This window comes from Poeciliopsis prolifica, unplaced genomic scaffold (genome assembly GCF_027474105.1).
Source record: "Poeciliopsis prolifica strain line A6 unplaced genomic scaffold, Auburn_PproV2 SCAFFOLD027, whole genome shotgun sequence".
Classification (NCBI taxonomy): domain Eukaryota; kingdom Metazoa; phylum Chordata; class Actinopteri; order Cyprinodontiformes; family Poeciliidae; genus Poeciliopsis; species Poeciliopsis prolifica.
The window spans coordinates 3,237,536-3,258,564 of record NW_026562402.1 but is presented as its reverse complement, the minus strand read 5'-3'; the positions used below and the strand labels follow the sequence as shown (position 1 = coordinate 3,258,564).

At 37.5% G+C, this 21,029-nt stretch overlaps 1 protein-coding gene and 1 long non-coding RNA gene across 2 annotated transcripts in view; one reads left to right on the top strand and one right to left on the bottom strand.

The window, feature by feature from the left end:
• The window catches only part of ntsr1 (neurotensin receptor 1 (high affinity)), a 37,837-nt gene that overhangs the window by 5,944 nt on the left and 10,864 nt on the right, over window positions 1–21,029 (top strand). The window contains exon 2 of the mRNA XM_055048725.1: window positions 13,385–13,586. Within this exon, the coding sequence (XP_054904700.1) occupies window positions 13,385–13,586 (202 nt within the window). The remainder of the gene's footprint in view (window positions 1–13,384; window positions 13,587–21,029) is intronic.
• LOC129371874 (uncharacterized) lies at window positions 11,035–19,567 on the bottom strand. The gene is made up of 3 exons (XR_008607206.1): window positions 19,386–19,567; window positions 11,767–12,139; window positions 11,035–11,687 (listed from the first exon to the last, which is right to left on the bottom strand). It is a non-coding gene; the product is annotated as an uncharacterized LOC129371874 (long non-coding RNA).

The following is a 21,029-nucleotide window of genomic DNA, read 5'->3' as shown; positions in this document are numbered from 1 at the left end:
TCTGTTTTTACATACTAAGGAGAATGAAAATGATCTAATATGTATTGTTATGTTGGAGCATTAAGAATTCATTTCTCTGGAACTCATGGTCTGAGCTCAACTCCTGAAGAACGGCCCTACATCGTTATCCCATTTGGGTCAAATTTTCCTCTTGACCCGGTGAAGTCACCAAAGTCCTATTCCCACAGTGGGGCTCTGGTGATTTTCAATCACTGCTCTCCTGAGAGGAGTTGTCTTATAGAGGAACATTCTCAGCACCAGAAAAGCAGCTAAATGAGATCTGCATGTAATACAAACACAACACAACACAAACAATGTCAATGTCAAGGAAGAGAGCCAGGAAAGTCTGCGAGCAGTGAGACAGTTTTGACAAGTGATGGGTCAAATTTTTGTTTGGCGTTTGTCCTTTTGATGCAACTAGCCCCCAAACTTCTTGTGAACATTTTCACTGTTGCAAGTCGAGTCCAGTCTGGACGACGGGACAGTTTCTAAATGTTTACCCTCAGCACCTTAAAAGTGTTGGTGTAGTGCCGTAGAGCAAAACATTGGTCTGCTTAAGATTGCGGAAAATGGACTGGTTTCCTGACTGAGGTTTTGTGCTTGGAGATTCCATGTCAGCACTTCCTGTCACTCTTCAAGAAGCATGCATGACATACATATTATTTAGAATAACATATTCTTGAAAAATATTAGGTGGAAAATATGGACTCAGATTTAGTAACCAGATCTGCTTTAACGCAGAAGCAAATTTTATAGCCCAAATAAGAAAACAGTCAAACCCAAAAAATTGAAACTGTGCAACTGTCTGTTATGATCTACATAAATCTGCATATGTGGAAATTATTGAAAAGAGCACGCCGTTGGAGGAAAGTAAACTTTCTCCAGTTCCCATAGTTCCTGTATATTTTCCCGTTAGATAAATGTTTTTATTCCGTCGCCTCAGTGTGCACTTAGAGAGGAGCCTGTGCACTTTTGAGCTTGTTTGCCTTTGCAACAGTAAGTGGCCTCATGCTGTGATGCAAGGGGGTGAGTTGTTTGTGCAGCATGGTGAGTTTGAACTGTAAACCTTCCAGTTCATCCGTGAGGAAAGATTTTTGCATTATTCCTTCTTTGCTTGGTTACGGTGCATGTTTTCTTCTCTCCGAGTGGCGTTAGTTTCAACATTATTTGCATTTATCCAACAGGTCTATAGATTTCAGTCATAATCTATAGACTGAAAATTAGTCCATAACCATGTAAAAATCAGCTCAAGCTCAATCAGTGTGGACTAAGAGCGTCTTGCCACATATCAGCCTAAAGGATTTAGTTCTAGATTTTACCTTACATCAAATTGTAAGGTAATATCTAAATTACCTTACAATTTAATGACTTAATTGTAAGTGTTTCCACTGAAACCCATGCTCTGTGCTTAAATTTGTTGTCACACTGGACTGTCCCAGTCTGGCCCAGTCTCGGGTTTTTTGGAGTTCAGCAGGTTTTCTTTCATGATTTTCCAGTATTTAGCTCGACACATATCCAATTTCCTTGTTCATGCTGAAAGTTTCTCCAGAGCATGATGTCGCCAACCAGCATGTTTCATAGTTGTGATGGTTTTTGGGGTAATGTGTAACCTCCACATATATTGTTTCACAGGTGTGCGTCCTCCTCTAAATATTTTCTTCATGGCTGTAGCAAACTTTTGAAGGAACTTTTTCTTTCTGTTGCAATATGCTGTTTCAGAGATGGTGGTTGATTTTCTGTGAGATGCTAACAGCTAGGAATACCATTTTATAACCCAACCTGCTTTACACAATGTGTTGTAATGCACTGATGCAGACAAAGAAATAAGCAAAATTTAGTCTGTCTACTAACCTGGGTCTCAGTTCTGTTGAAGTTATTTCTGGTGCAGTTTGATTTCATGTGAATGGCAAGTGGATTAGAAACCGCTTCAAAAGCAGGAAGTGAACTAAATCACAGTCTATTCTGTGTAAATACAACTAAAACAATCGTCCAAGTCAAACATTTGCAGATGAAATTGTTCCTGTTTTTTTTGTTTGTTTGTTTGTTTTTTTGTCAGCTTTAGAACAAAAGAGAAATCCTAAAGCTGCTTAAATCTGACACCACTTCATTGTACTTTACATTTTGTGAACAATGAAGTTGTGCTTAGTGTCTTCATCACAGATTTTTGTGTCATTTCTGTCAGTGAATCCTGGTCCGTCCCCACTATAAACAAGTCGGGACCAGATTGTTCAGAGAGTTTGGCTGGTTTGACATTGCAGTGTGAAAGTGAACTATAAATGTTGTAATTCTGGTCCCCAATCAGACTAAGTCTACCTGATCACAGGGTGTGAGAACATACCAGATTTCACTGAATACATTGACGTTTTGCGGTTGTGACAAAATGTGTACAGTTGTTGAAGTAAGAACAATTTTTGCAATGCATAGTAGCTTAGTGTGAGCTGGAGTTTTGATGTGTGTAATGTTATGTTTTCCTCATGCATGTCTGGTTTTTCTCTCTGTATTCCTGCATCTATCTGCAGCCAAAAAGCAGTCATGACCAGTTGCTTGGTGACTGTAAAGTGACCTTAGTAGGAGATGCAACTGTGGATGTTTGCCGCTGCACTGAACTGCAGGTACACCACAGCTCTCTGTGGTGTACCCCACCTTTAAACATGTCAATTGTATCAATTGGAGGTAATTCCACTTAATTTTATTTCTACGCCCTATTTTCTGTTTTCTGTCTTTCCAGTTGATATGCTCTGTGCTTTCAAAAGTTTAATATTCACTTTTGAAAATAGCCAAAGTGTTCATTTAGCTTATTTTATGTAAGATTAATTACTATGATGTGTTCTTTTTTAGCTCAGGTGTACTGAACCCCTGAGTGTCTCCTTGTTGTTAAAACATGTCTCCTTACAGCTTCAGGAATTTCAACTCTAAGGGATCTGCTAAATATCAGAGTTGTGTCAGTTGTGACAGAATGCAGTAACTCTTGAGACTTTTCTTTCTAGATTCGCCAGGGCTACAGTCAGTTCACTGTCCTGCTGTATGGCCTTACTGAGACGACTTGGCCAAGGTCTTGTTGGTTTGCCAACCTAACAGAATGGCTGTGTGTATAAAAAGCAGCTCAAATCTGATTCCTCAATCAGCCAGAAAGGAAAAACTGCACATTCACTGAATGGATGAGCTGAATCTAAACCCTGATTATGTTTTTGAGACATAAGGACAAAGGCCGAGATGACGTACTTGAAAATAAATTATTTTTTTTTCTTTTGCAAGAAACACATTAAGTTCATATCTAATTCTAGGACAATGTAAGGTTGAAGTTTTGCAATAAAAGCAAAAAACATTCTGGACATTTTGACTTTCCTTTAGAGTAGTTTTCTATGTCAAATATCTTTAAAAAGAAGAATATCCAGTAACAGCAGGTGAGCAAACAGAGAGACAGACAGATTTGTGTAAAGCATCTTTGTTTCTATAAATGTATTTTACTTCTCGACTGCTTTTCTTACAAATGTATGATTTTAAATTGTTTTCAGGCCCATCATAAGTCTCTTATCATGCTCACAATCCACTGCATTGTGTTTTTACAGCCTCAGAAAACCTCTTTCGATATAACTAGTTCACTCTTGCTTTGTCAGAACACAATAAAACAAAATGCCTAAAATAAAAACACTCACAGTGTGTATGTCTACAGACAGGTTTATCGTCGAGACCTTACTGAAAATTTGAAAAGGTATTTTCCTAAAAAAACACCTTTTGTTTTCAAAATATTCTGAAGAAATTTGGTTCACATGTTCAAGCAGTCTAGCAAGGTGGCAGCTCTAGAAATCTAGACATACCTCAGTTTTGAAGTCACATGTGAGGATGGCCCATGACAGCATCAAAAGACAAAAAAAAAGAGCATTGGACTTTGTTTCAAATAGTGTAAACAGAAAATGCAGAGATGGAAAAACAAGCCCTCAGTTGCAGTGTGAACTCAACACACTGCGACAGAAAGTTCAACTTCAAAATTCAAAACTACCTATTTAAAAAACACATAAAAAATGTCAAGTAGTGAAATGAATAATCTCTCTCAGCTTTAAAAGCATGCAGTAAATACAGTGTTAATGTTTAAAAGCCAATAATGTTGCAACGTAGGGAAAAAAATACCTTATTAATTCTTAATGTATTGACAAGGGCACCTATAATAAATATAAAATACGTATGAACTCATTTTTCTGAAAAGGTGTCAGGGTGCATGCTCGAAGTGTATTTTCTGTTATCTTAAAGATACCATTTCAAGAGGAGAAATCTGCTTTTGAGACCCTGATTGGAAAAACAGTTGAAATTGACTTTTCAGCCTGAGAACAGAGCAGCTTCATTTGTTTTCTTCTGCTTTTTCTCCAGTGAGTTTTGGTTGGAAGCTCTTATTATTGCTATTTATTTCAATTTTAACAGGTTAACAAAAGGATTACAAAGCTTCCTATGGATATTGCTAAATGCACTGAGTTCTGTATCGTTCATGTTAAACTCAACACCAGACAGAAACCAGGTTCATTTATGTCACTGATTGTTTCTGCTGGAAACTGTAAAACAGCAGAGGACAGGCTGTATTTGGCTGTGGAAAGACTTTGGTTTAAACACTGTCATAAATGTTTAAATATTTGGATTATTCCCTGTTGAAAGTGCGATGAATACCGTTTATTTACACACAAAGTCCCGGGTCAGGCGGATCACCAGGGACGAGAAAGAAATGTTGTCTAACAGATATTTTAATAAAACACGTGCACATGTTCAGGACGACTTTGCCTCTAATGTTTTGCTCGCTTCCTAATTTTTAGTGTTTCTTCATATTAATGATCTAAAATGTTAGTTTATGACACATCTCAGCCATGTAAAGATTCAAAAAATAAACAGTCATGAAGAAACAGTAAATGAAGCAGCATCTCATTTTCATGTCTTTTTGACACAAATAGACATTTTTATGTCAAAAAAAGAACCAAAATACAACATTAAATTCTGGGTTGTTCATTTGGATGTTTAGAAAACTGAAAATATAAATGAACAATAAAAACTGAAGAAAAAGTTTTCAAAATTTATGTTACATCAAGAGAATTAGCAAATGTTGCCCCTACTCATAGTTTCCCTAGGAAACTTGACTTGGTAATTATATTATTCACAAACCGGCTTACAGTGTCTTAAGACAAACACAAAACACAACATACTATTAAAATAAATAATGAGTGAGCATATTTGTATGTTCTACTAAAAATTCTTTATTTATTCGGTTTTTTTGTGTTTTCCTAAATAAAGTGCATTTTTCCACTACTGCTTGCATTCCCTTCTGTAATTGTTGGTTTGATGAATGCTATATTGAAAATAATTTATTTGGAAAATGATTTCTTCTGTTTGAATGTTAGTTGTATTTAAGCATATTTATTCATTTCTTTATTGTTGTCTCCAAATACCAGAGATTGGACATTATTTCATCATTTTCTTTGTTTGTCTGATTCTATCATTTCTGAGTATTAAATCAAATATTCTCATCAGCTTCTCAGGTCTTGAGTAATCTTTTTACAAAAAACGTTCTTACTCATTTCTTCAATGGACGCTTTTCACTTTTAGTTGAGTAAAACTATATTAAAGCTTTGCTAACAATATTATATTCCTGAAATGTATTTATATACTTTCATTCTTGCAATTTGCCTAGTATCATTCATTATTAATAATGATTTGTATTAATTAATGCTAATATTTCTGATGTGGTTCCACAGCAGACACGCTGGTGTTTTGCTGATTACCGCCTTTACATCAAAGATGTAATTAACGATGGGAAACACATCATTTGTTGCGGTTTCATTGTGGATGGAGCCAGACATTAGCAGTGAATAAAATAATTAGCACAGACCATGTGCCTGTTCTGGCTGTTGCTTTCTATTTGCAGGAATATTTTCATTAGTAACAATAAATGACTTAATGGGAGATGTTGGATGGCTGAGATAATTGATTTTTCCATCTTTTTATTCATTTAGCTGACAAGTTCTGTCAATTATGCTTTGCACTGTGTTTAACATGGACTTCCTACGCTAAATACATATTTTAGTTCTAGTTAAAGTTCTGTTGTATCCTTTTAAAACACGCATCAGGCTGTCCATCCTGATGTAAACATGTAGGAGCAGCTGCAGAGGTGGCCTCCAGCGACAGGTACCTGTGATCTCAGCTGGAGTAACAACACTTCCTGTCTAGTCCTGAGGAGCTTCTATCGCTGTGTGGTGGAGTGCATTCTCTGCTCCTGCATCACTGTGTGGCAAGGCAGCTGCTCTGCTGCTGAGAGAACGACTCTGCAGAGAGTGGTCAAGGCTGCACAGAGGACTGCTGGGAGCAGCCTTCCCTACATATAACAACATATCACATAAATTATATTATTATTCATTTGTGTATTTGATTCCTAAAATCCAGTACTCAGTATAAATTTGTTTTGAAATTCAGACTTGAATTTCAGACTCAAATTTGTAATTTGAGTCTGAAATTTGGACTTGAGACAAACAGGTTGAGGTGGTATGACAAGAAAATGTCCTAGAGAATAGAATGTTTCTCAGGTTTGAACGTATTGCATCCTTTGCCTCTTAGCTCCTGTTTGACCTGAGGATTGCAGGTATTCATGGAATATAATGTGCACACAGAAGGCAGAGAGGAACGGAAGGCAAAGATACTACTATACATAGCCTTGGCAATCTTGTACAAGACCATTAACACCTTTCATCAAGATTTATGTAAGAGAGTATTTAAAAGGCTTAAGAGAAACAGTCTGCATGGCCAAAATGACTGGAAGTCTGACACTCTGCACCTTTTCTAACCATAATCCTGGCAATAATGTAATGGTCTTCTGTATTTAAAGACTGATTCAAATATGTGATTCATCCACAATTATGTGAAGATTTGAGTTACCTTTCACATCTGACAAACTTTAAATCTTGTTGCTGAGCCAAAAGACGAGTGTATTCTGAGTTATTTTGTTGTACCAGACCATGTTTAACATTTTGTTTTGCGTTAAAACACTGACTTTAGAATGATTCCAGCTGAGAGACAAATATTAATGCTGCATCATTCATACAGGCAGGTCCCAGGCATGACAGACAGCCAGGCTGGTAACACCAACAGAGGACATACCGTCTTGTATGTGTTGTAATGCAAGTTGGACTTCGTTTCTGTGTGAAACAAATGTACACGTATTACCCATTTTAGTTCATTTTCTGTTACACTGATGAATCTAAGGCTTGTCAGATGTGAAAGGTAACTCAGTGTAACAAACGTTCTTTTTATTATTATTATTATTATTATATATATATATATATACATCTGGCAGGAATCCTGTATTCTGCACTAAGATGCTTCATGACTGTTAACTGATTTTTTATTTTTACCAAGTCGTTGTTGATGTTTTAGGTATTTTGGTGCATTTGCTCATTTTAAATATAAATTTGCTCAAAACAAAACGTTTCCTTTTTTTTATTTTGTAATGATATTAAGTCCCTTGTGATTGTTGAATGCTATCTTGGTAGTAACTCATTAATTCTGCTAATGAGGCTGGACCAACTTAGGAACTTCAACTTTTTTATTAATGGAGGTACCTGACTCAGCAATCAGCTATCAGCAACATTAACATCATTACCCAAAATCAAATTCCTTCACTTTAAGCACTAATTAACCACTAACTGAAACAAAGCTAAGAGTTGATCTCCATCCCAACATCTGAATATAAGAAATAACCACCCCACTGCCCACTAAATCTTAGATAAGATTTAACAACACTAAAGCAACAGCAACACTGAGCTGCTGCACAAATAAAAACAACTGATCACTACAGTACAGTCATTATTTCTCCATATCTTTATTACCTTTGTATAGCTAAAGCCTGCTGTTGTATTAAATGAAGATACTTTTGAAACATGTGAACATCTGTAAACAACTCTGTTAATGTTGCACAGACAAATAAGAAGAGTAGTGTTAAGATGCTGGAGGTGGTGCTAATGGTTCAAAAGCTCGATCCATTAAAACACTTCATGTAAAACTCAATAACCAGTCTGTTCCTTTCACTCTGCGTGTTTATAGTTCAGAAAATTGTTGTGGCGGTAAAGGACATCCATTCTCCGGGCTGTTGCCGGGGATACGTTACAATGAGATAAACAGTTCTTTCAAAAAGTCTGTAGAGCCACACTGAAGGGTTTTCATAATATGATCAGCACATTTATGGTCACAATGCAGCATTTCAATCAGATGTGAGTCTAAACTTTCTCTTGGCCAATTCAAAACCTTCACTTTGCTTTACCTGCCCCACCAAACTAAGCATCCTATGTTTGTTTTCTACACCAGTAACAGTAGAAACATTTTAATCGAGGTTTACAGTTGACACACTGAACTAGACGTGAGGGGGTGTGCACCAACTGTGTCATGTGTACTTTCGATTTTTTGTAGGTTTTAAAAAATTTTAAAAACAAGAACATAGTGGGCTCCTAACGGCCCTACCACAAGGCTTAGCAAGTTTTCTGGGCGAATTCCCCGTGTCTGCTAAGAAAACAACAATCATTTAACGACTCACCAAAGTGCAAAAACTAAATTGAGGACTTAATTTTGCACCCTGGATCATATTCTAAACTGGAGCTGGCTGGTTTAACCAGGCTGAACTTCACCTTTGTTTTAAAGGTCAGGGAAGGCTAAAGTTGATGATTGAAGAAAAAAATTGTCCTTTCCAGTCCAGCAGGGCTCTCAAAATCTGGTTCAGTCAAGGGGTCAGGGGGTTTCTGCAGCAGTTCAGAATTCAAGTGGACTTATGAGAAATGCAAAAGAGAAATTGCAGATCATTGTACACATGAGCTGAAGTTTAGCAGCACTCTATGATATGAATAATCTAACAGTGTGACCTGAATCTGGGGGATGGTTTATTACAAGAGAAAATTTTGTCCAGTTGCATTTCTATTTGCAGGAAAAAAGAAAACAAATTGAAAAACATATTGTAAAATTATGCTTCATAGAGGGCAAATTATTCTGGCCAGCTTATCTAAGCCTGTGTATCAAAAGAATGATAAATAAATACAAAGTGTTTTATTTAATAGAAGAGAACTGCTGCCTCCTACTTTAACAATAGTTTGCGTTACCAATGTGCACAAAACTTTAGCGATATTCCACTAAAGTCGACAAAATGCAATTTCACAATTGCGTTTTTTCCAGTGAATAAGAATTGCAACTAAAATCACACATGTTGCTCAAGTGACTCGTGATGTGGAAACTGTTTCCATCGCAGTTTTGTAAAGGACAATCATTTCGATGGGGCCAAAAGCACCGCCTCATCCTAGCACAAAAACATGAGAGTTTTTTTTTTCGAAATAGTCGTGTTTTATTTTCATAATTTCACATTTTTATAGTCAGTGGAAATGCAGCTATTGTTGGAGGCCAACAGAAGACATGAAGACCCACAACCAGTTCATCATAAATTTGTAGTGACAGAGATAAATCACACCGAAGGTTCCTGAACCCATAAAGTAATCGGTGTTTATGACTCCCAGATGTCTGCTGGCGCTCAGTGACAGTGACATTCAAGTCTTAATGGAACCAGTGGTGGTCCATTTCAAGTCTTTTTGACCTTCCATTGACATTTTCTTTTAATGAATGTAAAATCTAAAAAAGACTCATTTTCACTGCTTACTCCTTCATCCTCCACCCATTAAATCTGCCTAATATCTCAGTTTCCTTCCACTTCATTCCTAATTATCCACATCTACCAGCTATTTGGCTGCTTTTTTGTGATTTTCCTCCCACTCAGCTGGAATTTGGCACTCGCAGAGAAGCCAGAGCTCACCTTCCAGATCCCCCCCTCCTTCTTCTCCCTTTCAGCTTCAATCAGTCATCAGAGTCCAGGAGGAAAGGAAAACTTCAGAAGTCAGCCACCTTGTTCATTAAGACCATTAACATTTTTCATCTGTGATTGTCCCCTTGAAAAACACCATCAGTCTGTCTGAGTGTGAGCCTCTCTGAGTCACGTATTTAAGGGAATGTTGTCGGGAAGGAATGATGGGAAGGCCATTACAGGTGCCTTGATTACGCACATGCTTAGCCTAATTACAACTTGACACATCTGTATGCATTTTAATCAGACAGCCAGCTTCATCATAGCTGTCAAACTCCTGTCTGGCTCCTCATTTTCTCCCCTTCGTGTCCTTTTTCTTTCTTGGCTTTCACTAATCTCCTTTGCACATGCCCTTTTTTAGTTTCCATCAGCAGCAAAGCCTTTCAGTTTTTTCTTGCTTTGCCCGACCTCAATCTTTAATGTATTTTGTTGTTGTTCTCCATAATATACCAAGATTTTGAGTACCTTGCGCAGCAGCAGTTTGATGTTTCACCACCATGCCTCGTAGTTTCTTAAAAATAAACATCAAATTCACAGAGTAATAACTCTGGATCGACGACATAAGGTGATGCCACCAGACTGGCAGTATATTTTGTATTTTATATTATGATACATTTTTCAACCACATCATTCAACCCTACATTCAGTCTTTCTCTTCTGTTCCTTCTCTCCCAGTTCACTGATCAAAGATTTCTGAATTTCTGACTACTTGCTCACTTATCAGGGCTAATGAAGTTAGTAATGATCTAATCCTGGACAGCAGGTGTTAGTTATGGATTGACAAGTATAACATTCCAAATTCTAAGGCAGTTTTATTTTTTTATTTGTTTTTTTACATATGGGACAGCTTGGAACATCTATGAATCAGTCTCATGGAGTCCTTGTTTCAGAACCGCAATGTCAGATTTAATGAACACATTTCCCATTTATTAGGCCTTGTTGTCATGGCAGCCCATGCAAAAAAAAACTCAACCTTCTGTAGTGCAGGTTGGTTTTGATATTAGAGATCAGCTTTTTGTTCATAATTTCTCACATGAACTGGCTAAACAATTTTTTTGAAAAAGTCCCCTTTTTGAAAATAAAGAAAAGTGTTTTCTTGAAAACTGCATGAAAAGGAAGCATCAGTACATTGTCAGAAATGCACATTAAACATTATTGATGTGCAAGTTCTATTTGATATCAGTCTTTATTATTTCAGAGATATAATCTGTTAATAACCAACCCACTTCCTCCTCCAACTTCAGATCAAATCAATCTGAAACAAGCTCCGTCTAAAATTGAAATTGCCTTTTTTTATTTTCTTCACTCTTCTAATCTTTACCAGGGTCATGGAGGGCTGGTGCCTTTCACCAGTGAACGATTGTCAACAGTCAGAAACAACCCAACAACACTAATGCCAAGTTATTAAGAATAAAAGGTACAATCAAAACTTGACATTGCATACCATAATGTTTTTTGTTGTTGTCGGCACCAAAAAATAAATAATAAAACAAAAAAAAGTCAGGCTAATGAAAAATCATAATTATAGTAATGACAATAGCTATACTTAAAATTAGAACGTGACCAGCATGTCGATATGTTAATGCTAATAATCAACATAAGTTATACATTCACAGAGAAAATGATTAATCCACTTTGCACCTCTTCAGTCTCCTTTATGACACCTACTGTTTTGACTAATTATAGTAATGATGTCATGATGGGTCCTAGTTTCTTTACCCACATACAGAACAACATCAGGAGAACAAATGATCAGATAACAATGACGAAAAGTAAGATTGTGTAGTTCATGTCCTTGGGGTTGGCAACCAGGGCCGTCTGTATTCTGAAAAGCAATGAGAAAGAGATGGTAAGTTTGAGGTTGTCGGAAAGTGGAAATTCAGGAAGAATTATCTTGAGCTTACTTGAGATGAAGATAAACTTCCGCCAGAGGAGAATACCATGGTTTCTGGGGCATGGTCTCTTTGTGGGTGTCCTTGAAGTGATCCGGGTTCCAGCATGAGTTCTTGACAGAGTGAGGTCTTGACAGAGTGAGGTCTTGACAGGTAGATGTAGAAGCTGTGGTGGAAGACGGACAGGTAAGTTCAGGTGTGGAGGAGCGAGGAGCGAATTGACTGCCCGCTGGAAATCCAGGAAAGGCTTATTGAAGATCTGCTGAGGCGAAGAAGGGACTCGGGCAACCAGTGGGTAACAATCCATAGTGTCATGAGGGGAGAAATCCCAGAAAGCTTGGACTCAGACTTCACAGGGGAATTTCAAGGCGTCACAAGGAAACACCTGAGAAAGAAAAAAGAGACAGAAGCAACAAGGACTAATTACTAGAAGTAATTTCAGAGAAACACAGAGAGCTAGTTTGGAGGTGCGCAGAGTACCATAACCGGCAAACACTCAGGCAACGAAGTGTTGGCAGCCTGCCTCTCATATACTTCCAGATAATTAGGTGATGAATCACAGGTGTGCTGACCTGAGTCAGCGGGCACGCCCTCCAACATGTAACAACCTCTACACACCATCTAGTGGATGAAAAGGGAAGCAGCAGGCAAACAGAAAATCCCCACAAAGAGCGAAAACCCTAGTTCCCAAAAATTAATAATAATAATAATAATGCATTTAAATGCAGTCACCATTGAAGTAACACTAATCTCCTCAAACCAATAAAAAAATTGTCTTAATTTTTTAAAAGAAATTTCTTTTTTCATTCATCTAAATGCTAAAACTAAAAAGCATGTTTTTTTGTTTATTTTTATTGATATCTTCTAAAGTCAGAAGTCGACATGCATTTCTTTCACGATCAATAGCATTACCTTTAAAATTAAATAACGGGTTAAACAGTTTTGGGTATCCTTTCGCAGTTTGAAGTGGTTTGCTGTAATTTATACTCTTTTCTCCAGAAACATTTGCCGTAACGGTCAGTGACTGGATGCAATCTGCTGTTTCCTTGAATAGAAAGGTTTTAAGCTACACTGATAGCTTACTGCTCTGTTTGGGCTGTGTGTATAATTCAATTGAATCAATGTTTTTTGGTAAAGTACATTTGTTATGAATTAACGCTATACAAATAAACTGAATTGAATTGAATAAATAAGTTTGATCTGTAGGCTCCAATTTTCTCTTGGTCTGAGATCAGAGCTTTGTAATGACCATTCCAAAACATTAACTTTGTTGTTGTTCAGCCACTTTGTAACTAATTGGGTTGTAGTGACAGGGCCATTGTCAGTTCAGATGATTAATTTGACCTGAAAAGACCAACTTATTTTCAACAATCTTCCACCATTTGATTGAAGGCCTGGCACTTTTAGTGCATGTAAATGTGTTAGTGTATGTAAAATATTCCTCACCATTCTCCCTCTTATAGCGATTATATATTACTTTGATCATGCTTACTGACTTGGGACTGAAAAAGATTTGTCCTATTTAATGTCAAACCTCTGGTTTTATTATTATCTGAGTAATGATAATGTCACCTATTATATGTCCAGACTAACTCAACTAGTCTTTGACATGTTTCCCTTTCCTGAACAGGTAAATGCATTCCTGTCCTTTGTGCTGCCGATGGTTGCCATTTCCGTGCTCAATGGGGTCATAGCCAGTCAGCTGCTGCGGATGTTCCAGGAAGCTGAGCAAGACAACCGCATGTCCATCACCAGAGGAAACCCCACCATGCTGAACATCATAGTGGAGTCCAACCGCGCTCAGTCGCTTCGCCATGGAGTTCTCGTCCTCCGTAAGTACAAACTGCTAAAACTTAAAAATCCACAGAAAAGAGATTTCAAGGCATCAAAAATACTTTTGTCGTCTGGTGACAGATTTTCTTCTTCCTTTCAAGTCTCAGCTGTTGCAACTGCATCTTTTTGAATTCTTGTGCTCACCTTTAGTTTTCAAAAGCAAATCATAACGTTAAGGTAAAACAAGTTTTAGTTGAAAACGTTTCACAATCAAAGTTTGAGAAAACGGTGGAAGCCATTTGAACTGTAAGTAAGGTAAGAATTGGCTCTACAAAGAATCTTTGGCATTTTCATTTTTTGGCATCCAGAAAAATTTCGCTCAACGCGTATATTGTAAATGTGCAGGTGAATAACAATAAAGTCTATGTCTGTGTTATCGCTGCTCTCACAAGTGGGTGAAAACGAAGCAGTCAAAGATTCCTTGTCTCAGGCCGATGAATCCCTTTTGTATTTTCTGTATTGTCTGCAGAGAAGCCCTGTTGAAATTCTGGGGACAGGAAGGTGACTGTCCAACCTGCATTCAGACCATGATCTGCTATAGACCACTGGTGTTTGAAAAGACCACATTCACCGATGGCCAAAATCCACAAAGACTTCAGACCTCCTTAAAGATACTAATAACAACATATTGAAATAGCTTTTGTTTTGTAGTAACTACTCTCTGCACCATGTCTGCACTTGGTTCACAAACCAGGGGAAAGACATGCTCATGTAAATGACAGATTTCACAACTTCTTTGGCTTCTGGTTGTAGTTTTCTCTCTTACAATCCAAATCTAAATCTACAACCTAAATACGGTCTGCCATGCAAACTAGCATACAAATCTCATAGAGAAAGCGCCAAAAATGTTTGGTAAAGGAACATTTTTGGCAAAGGAACAAAGGCGTTTTTATAAACTCACTTTAAAATTTCTACTCAACACCCAACTATTGTTTTTAATCTTTATAACTCTACTATAGCACATGTGAGTGTCTTTAAAACTAAGACATAAAAATTGTTTTCCCACAAAACACAATCAAGATGCTTCGTTCAAATGTAGCTAAACAGCACAAAGATGTTACGTTTGCTTGAGGGACAAATATTTATTACTAAAGACTTTGATTGTATGATATGTGTTGATTAAAAAAAAAAAAAACACCCAGAAATTGGTTTGCATACATTTGTGTGAAATTCTGGATTTTGACCATCTTTGTCAATGAAAAACAAACACTTTTTTAAAAAAAAGTTTTGTAGTATTATTGAAAATAAATAATTAAATCTGCTCTTCAAAAGTGTTCTTTTCGTCCGAGTGAGAATACTTTAACATGTAACTGCTAAGTGTCTGGCAACAAAGACAGCCAAAAAAAAAAAAAAATTTGTAAAATTACAGAGTGAAATGAGAAATTGATTTCCTGCGGTAGGGAGAATATGTACAAGGCCAAGTGCACCATCTGCTTCTCAGTTTTCATTATCAGTCATCAAAGAATAAGCGACATATACAGGATGAATCTGGAGAAAAACCTGGAGGCAAAGGCTATGAAAGGCTCATAAAGAGCCTTTTGACATTCATTGTATTAAGATTGAGATTGCAAAGTAAGAGCGAATAAGGATCCAATTTATCTTTGGTTAAATATGTTGATGTTCAAATCTCACCTTGGCAGCAATACACTAATGCAAAATCCCACCAATCGCAGACTCTAAAATTTCCTTTCTAATCAATTACCACAAACAGACTTAGAATAATTTACTTCAGTTTGTTTGACCTCAACGAGCAGCTGTGGACTCACATCAGCACCGCCACCAAACTGAGATGGAAACGACATTTGAATACCTCAGATTTATGCTGTTCTTGTGATTTAATTGAACCAAATTGAAACACATTTCGCATAAGAAGTCGGCAAAAAATTAAGGTCCATGTTAAAAGGATTTACCTCAAGGAGAAATGAGGTGGAGTTTGAAATAGAACAGCCTGAAAGGGTCTATATTTGACTTTATTCAGAGGAAGACTTTTTTTTTTTTTTATACCAACACATTAGCCAACCAGCCAGTTGGTTACCTGTTGGGAGCTTGTTAGAGGTAATGTGTTTGTTCGGAAACATAAGACTTTTAAGAGCCTTTTGGTGACTGCACAATTTGTACTTTATAATGTATTCTAATGATTAAATGACCAGCTGAAAATGTGAGCTATTTTCTACAGAAATGTGGGCAAAAATGATCTCTCTGAATGTGACACATGCCTCAAGACCTGCAGCTGTAGCTGCAACTAGATGTGGCTCAATAATGAATTTCCCCAAGGAGGCTGAATTCAGCAGAAGGCACCCTTTTCAGAGACCATATAATATTTTTTATCCACTTCACCATGACCATTCCCATACTGTGCAATTAAAAAAAGTTTTGAAAAAAGTTCTGGTTTCCAGCCCAATCTTGGCTTTCTCCACTTGACTTGGATGTCTTCAGTCGATTTTTGACCGAGCCAATCAGCACAGAAAGTGAAGTCATGAATGATGACACCAATTTTCTGCACCGTTTTAGAAATGAAGCCTGCCTGGCAGCGGAGGAAGTGAACAAAGCCATTCAGTCCATGTTTGCCACATTTCCAAATACTGAATCAACTCAACAGCCGCCTCGTTGAGATTGATATTTCTCTCTTCACTGTGGAGGGTGGTTGTGTACAGAGCAGGCAATTTCAGGTAATCTTCACGTCGAACTGGTGTATCACATTCGTCACATTATCAATTAGGTGAAATTTCAAACTCCAACAGAATCGACGCTTCCAGGATGCATTCATTTCTCAATAGCTGAGAGCCCAGACCTTGTGGATGAAGCAACGTTTTAGACAAGGGGCAGTTTTTTTTTTTTTTTTACCAGGCTACCATTATGTAGTGCTTTAAGTTGGTTTTTGGCAAGAAATCTCTATAAAATACAGCATTGCCGTTTGCAACATGACAACATATAAAAAAAGTTAGTTGAGAATAATCCAGTGCAGGTTTGAAGAGTCTAAATGATGTCGGGGTTTTTTTTGTTTGTTTGTTTTGTTTTTAACTAGAGTAGTTTGAAGATGCTGAAGGTACTGAAAAATTAGGTGGAATCGCCCTTTAGCCATTTTCCAAATTGAAACTTCAGTTTCTTATCTTCCTGATCATGCATTTTCGGCTTGAAAAAATAGCTAAACAAGAACAGTAGAAAACAAATTCTTCATTTTTTCTGTTTTGAACCCACGTCATCACCTAATTAGGATGAGATTCTTGGTACATTCTTGGTATCTGAACTCTCAGTCGTTTCTTAATTGCTGTTATTTTGGTGTTTTTACCACAATTGCTGACTATTCAGAAATGAATCAGCAGCACATTTACAGGCAGATTAATAATAAATGTCCCAAATGACGTGTTTCGCCGTTGCCAAATCGAGTAATTATCTTCACCGGTCTCCTCTCTGTTCTGCTTTGATGCATGTGTGTAGTCAGTGCTTAAATCTGCTTGCTGTGTGTTCTTCCCACCAGGACGTGCGAAGAGTATTTACAGTCTTTGAGTGGAGCTTATGAACACACACACATGCACACGCTGTGTAAACACTGTAACACTTGCATGAAATGAAATAATGCGAGCCTTCCCTGCGTCTGTTGGCACATTGGGAATAATATGTTGATCAATGTTGGACACGCAGCTGCTGACCTGCATATTGATGGAGCGGGTTGGTTTTTCCCCAGCTGTTGCGTCGTTTCACACACACACACACACACACGCATACATGTTAAACAACATCTTGTGTATATCTTAATTATGCCATGAGCGGTGAAGCTTAGGCACCCAATACAGAATCTTGTTACTGCAAATGACTGAATGACAGAGTATTGCAATGTTATTTCTTAAATTCAGTCCAGGCAATGTTGTGTTTACAATGAGTTTGGATAGAAAAGGAAAGGGATGAACTGTTCCCCTGTTGCTGAACAGAGATTTTTTCAACAAAAAACTGGATCTGTGCATCCCTTTGTTGTCTCATGAAGAGGATGCTCATGGTTGACCGTAATTTTCTTGATTTCATGAAGAATTCTTCTTTCCTCAATAATTTCCAGGTGCTCTGGTGTAGTTTTAAGGAAAGAACCAAACCAGTAGTTCTCACCAAGTTGTTTCGTCTTTTTAAGACCAAGGTGTTCTTAAGTAATACAATCTCCTCTGCCCCATCAGTTTTGCGGTTGGATCTCCAGTCCAGTCTGTTGCCCATACAAACACAGAGATATTTATATTCCTCCACCACCTCTACTTCTCCCACGATCGACGTAGATGAAAAATGACTTGATTACATGAAGAAAGCAACATGACTGGGTAAAGGTAGACGCCATGTAGTCAACAACTGAGCAAACCAGTTGTAAACTCTTCATTAAGAGGGTTGCCATTATCAAAATACTCAATAAGCATCATATTTGACAGAGAATGTTTCAATTCATTCATTGTGGTTCAAAAGCAGCTCTAAACAGGTTGGACTTTTTAATCTTGATTCTGGAAGTTTGTTCCAGATTTGCGGAGCATTCAAGCTGAATGCTGCTTGTCCATGTTTGGTTCTGGTTCTGGGGATGCAGAGCCTGATAGCAGTTGTCGCTGTACGCTGTAGAACAGACTTGCTTTTTGTACATATGAATGTTTAAGTGATTTTTTTTATCTAAAACACTTAAGTGTGACAAAAAAATTTAAAGCAGCACACGCAGAACACGTTGAATTTGGACTGAAAAAAAATTACTGCGAGAAACAAAAGTGGCGGATAACCAAGGACTTTCTCAGCATAGATCTTTGAGTCTCAGTTACATGTAGACCACTCCAAATACCTTCTTATGATTTCCATGAAATCATGCCAAGTTCTTTCTAATATGTAAGGGAGGAAATTTAATTTTCTAGAAAAACAAAGTAATAGAATTATTACAGAAGCTCTTTCATTTCATTATTTACAAGGACAGACAGAAACCGAAGTCTCTCCATCTTTATCTTCTCTATTTGCTGATCAATCACCTTTCAACCTTTTACCAATCAGTCTGAATTACTCAGGTCATTTTTTTCTTTGTTTTCAGGCTGTCTTCGTGGAAGCAATGCACGTTTCTTTTTGAAACTCATTCATTCTCCTCACATGCTTGATCATTTTTAGTCTTTTAGTGTCCTGACTGTTGGAGAGGCAGTGCAAAACTTCAATCAGCAGCAGTTGATCACAGTCAATGAACTGACAAATTGATAACCCGGAATGCCGGATGGTTCATTTAGACAGATGGTGGTGATTTTTCATATCCCATATATCTATATCTATATCTATATGTATATATATATATCTATATATATATATATATATATATATATATATATATATATATATATATATATATATAGATAGATAGATATATATATATATAGAGAGAGAGAGAGCGAGAGAGAGAGAGAGAGAGAGAGAGATAGATATATATATATATATCCAATCTGTGAACCTAACTGATAAACCATGTCACTAAATTGTTGTAAGTCGTTGCCGGCATTAAATGTAGAGTGGCTCGGGCCCCCCCATGGTTTCTGCCCCATAGGTGTCTCAGCTGGATAGAAAGTTAATCCCTGAGGCCTATTACTTGCAGGTAACATGGGTGAGGCACAAAAGTCTGACCGAACTGTCATTCCTGATTGGAGAGTGAGACCCATTACTCCTCTACCTCGCCCAAAGGAGGGTTGACCATACATATATTCAACATTGGGTTGAAAGGTTTCTGCCATTTCAAAATGAAATTACAAAAAAAATAAAACACATTCAGTTAAAAATTAGTAGCTTATGTTCTTCCTTTGATCCTTTACTTGTGGTCCAGGTGAGTTGATATGTCTTGTAGTAAAGAGGTAGCTTGTAGATGACAGCAACCCGGGCGAACAGCATCAAGCTGATCAGGGATCACGGAGTCACGGCACCAGTGTAACTTTCTCTAGAGTGATAAACAAAAGACAAATCTTCAAGACTTGACTGCCTGCGAGTGGTCCCTCAGCTCCACCAGCACTCCGCAGAATTCTTTATTAATTTTTTTTTTTTTTGTGTGTGTGTGTGTGTGTGATCGTATAGTGTAAATCGAACAGTTAACAATTTCTTAAAATCAAAACAAAATATTCTCATTTCAAAATAACTTCAACAAAACCAACAGTAAAATAACTGCCATCACAGCCAACAGTTAACAGTTATAACATTTGGAAAACATTTCTCCTTATACATATGTTTTTATAACCAGAACCCACCTAGAGTGATAAACAAAAGACAAATCTTCAAGACTTGACTGCCTGCGAGTGGTCCCTCAGCTGAAAACAAAAGATATAGTTAGCGTCATGACTGGTCAGCCAGGAACACCAACTGACGCAGCTCTCACACATAGGGTCATATTTTTCCAGCCCAACCACGACAAAACTTCATAATTTATATTTATGAATGTCAGTTGTTATTATAGTATTTTGTTAAGTACTGAACCAGAAAAATATGACCCCAAGTAAAAAAAATAATAATGAAGAGCTGCGTCTCTCGCACCTACCTCCACTCCGCAGAATTCTGGTGGGGGAAACTGCGAGAGCGCCTGAAGGACCCGTCGCATGCAGTGCGTTATCATACCACTAGGTGGCTCCAAAACATGGCATTACTCAAAAATCTCATCAAAAACAAACACAACCTTCATTATTTTGGGCAAAACTCACACAGACATACTATACACACTTTGCTCTCTGTTACACTATCAATGCAGTCATTGTACTCTTGGAAACTGGTGAAACTCCATGTCCCGGCCTCAGGTTATAGCTACCAGAATTACCTTTGTTACTCAGACAATTGTCTCGGTTGGAGATGCAGAATGTAGAAGCGCTATCGTAAGTGACAAGATGGTCCAAACATCTCATATCAGCATGTGCTTCCAGAGGAGCTAAGAGCTACAGCACTTAGGAGTCTTCATCATGATATGGGCCACCTTGAGTCAAACGAACAGTAGATTTGGCAAGAACTAGATTTTACTGGCCAAAAATGTATATGACCATAGAGAAAATGGTTAAAACGTGAGAGATGTGCTCATAGAAAAACACATCCATAAAAAGCTGCTCCACTGATGAACATTAAAACCTGCCGACCTAACTTTTAGTTCCTGATGATAGAAGACTTTCAGCTGAAGTATTATCTGCAGCAGTTTCCTCCATCTGAGGAAACACTTTTTCTTGGAGGTAACCATTGGTAACACAAGAACACCTTCATTTTCCCCTCTTTTCCAGCAATCAGTTTGCTTTCTAGATGGATAGGTGATTTCAGCTGGACTCTCACAGCTTCAGCTAAGTATTATTATTACTATTGAAATACAATAAAAATGGACTCCAGTTGTCCACTATTAAAGAATGGGAATATTATTTATATAGCACTTTTTTATCTTGGTTCTCAGTCAATAAGATCTGCAAACATGCATTTATTGAAGTTTGTGGTGGTGA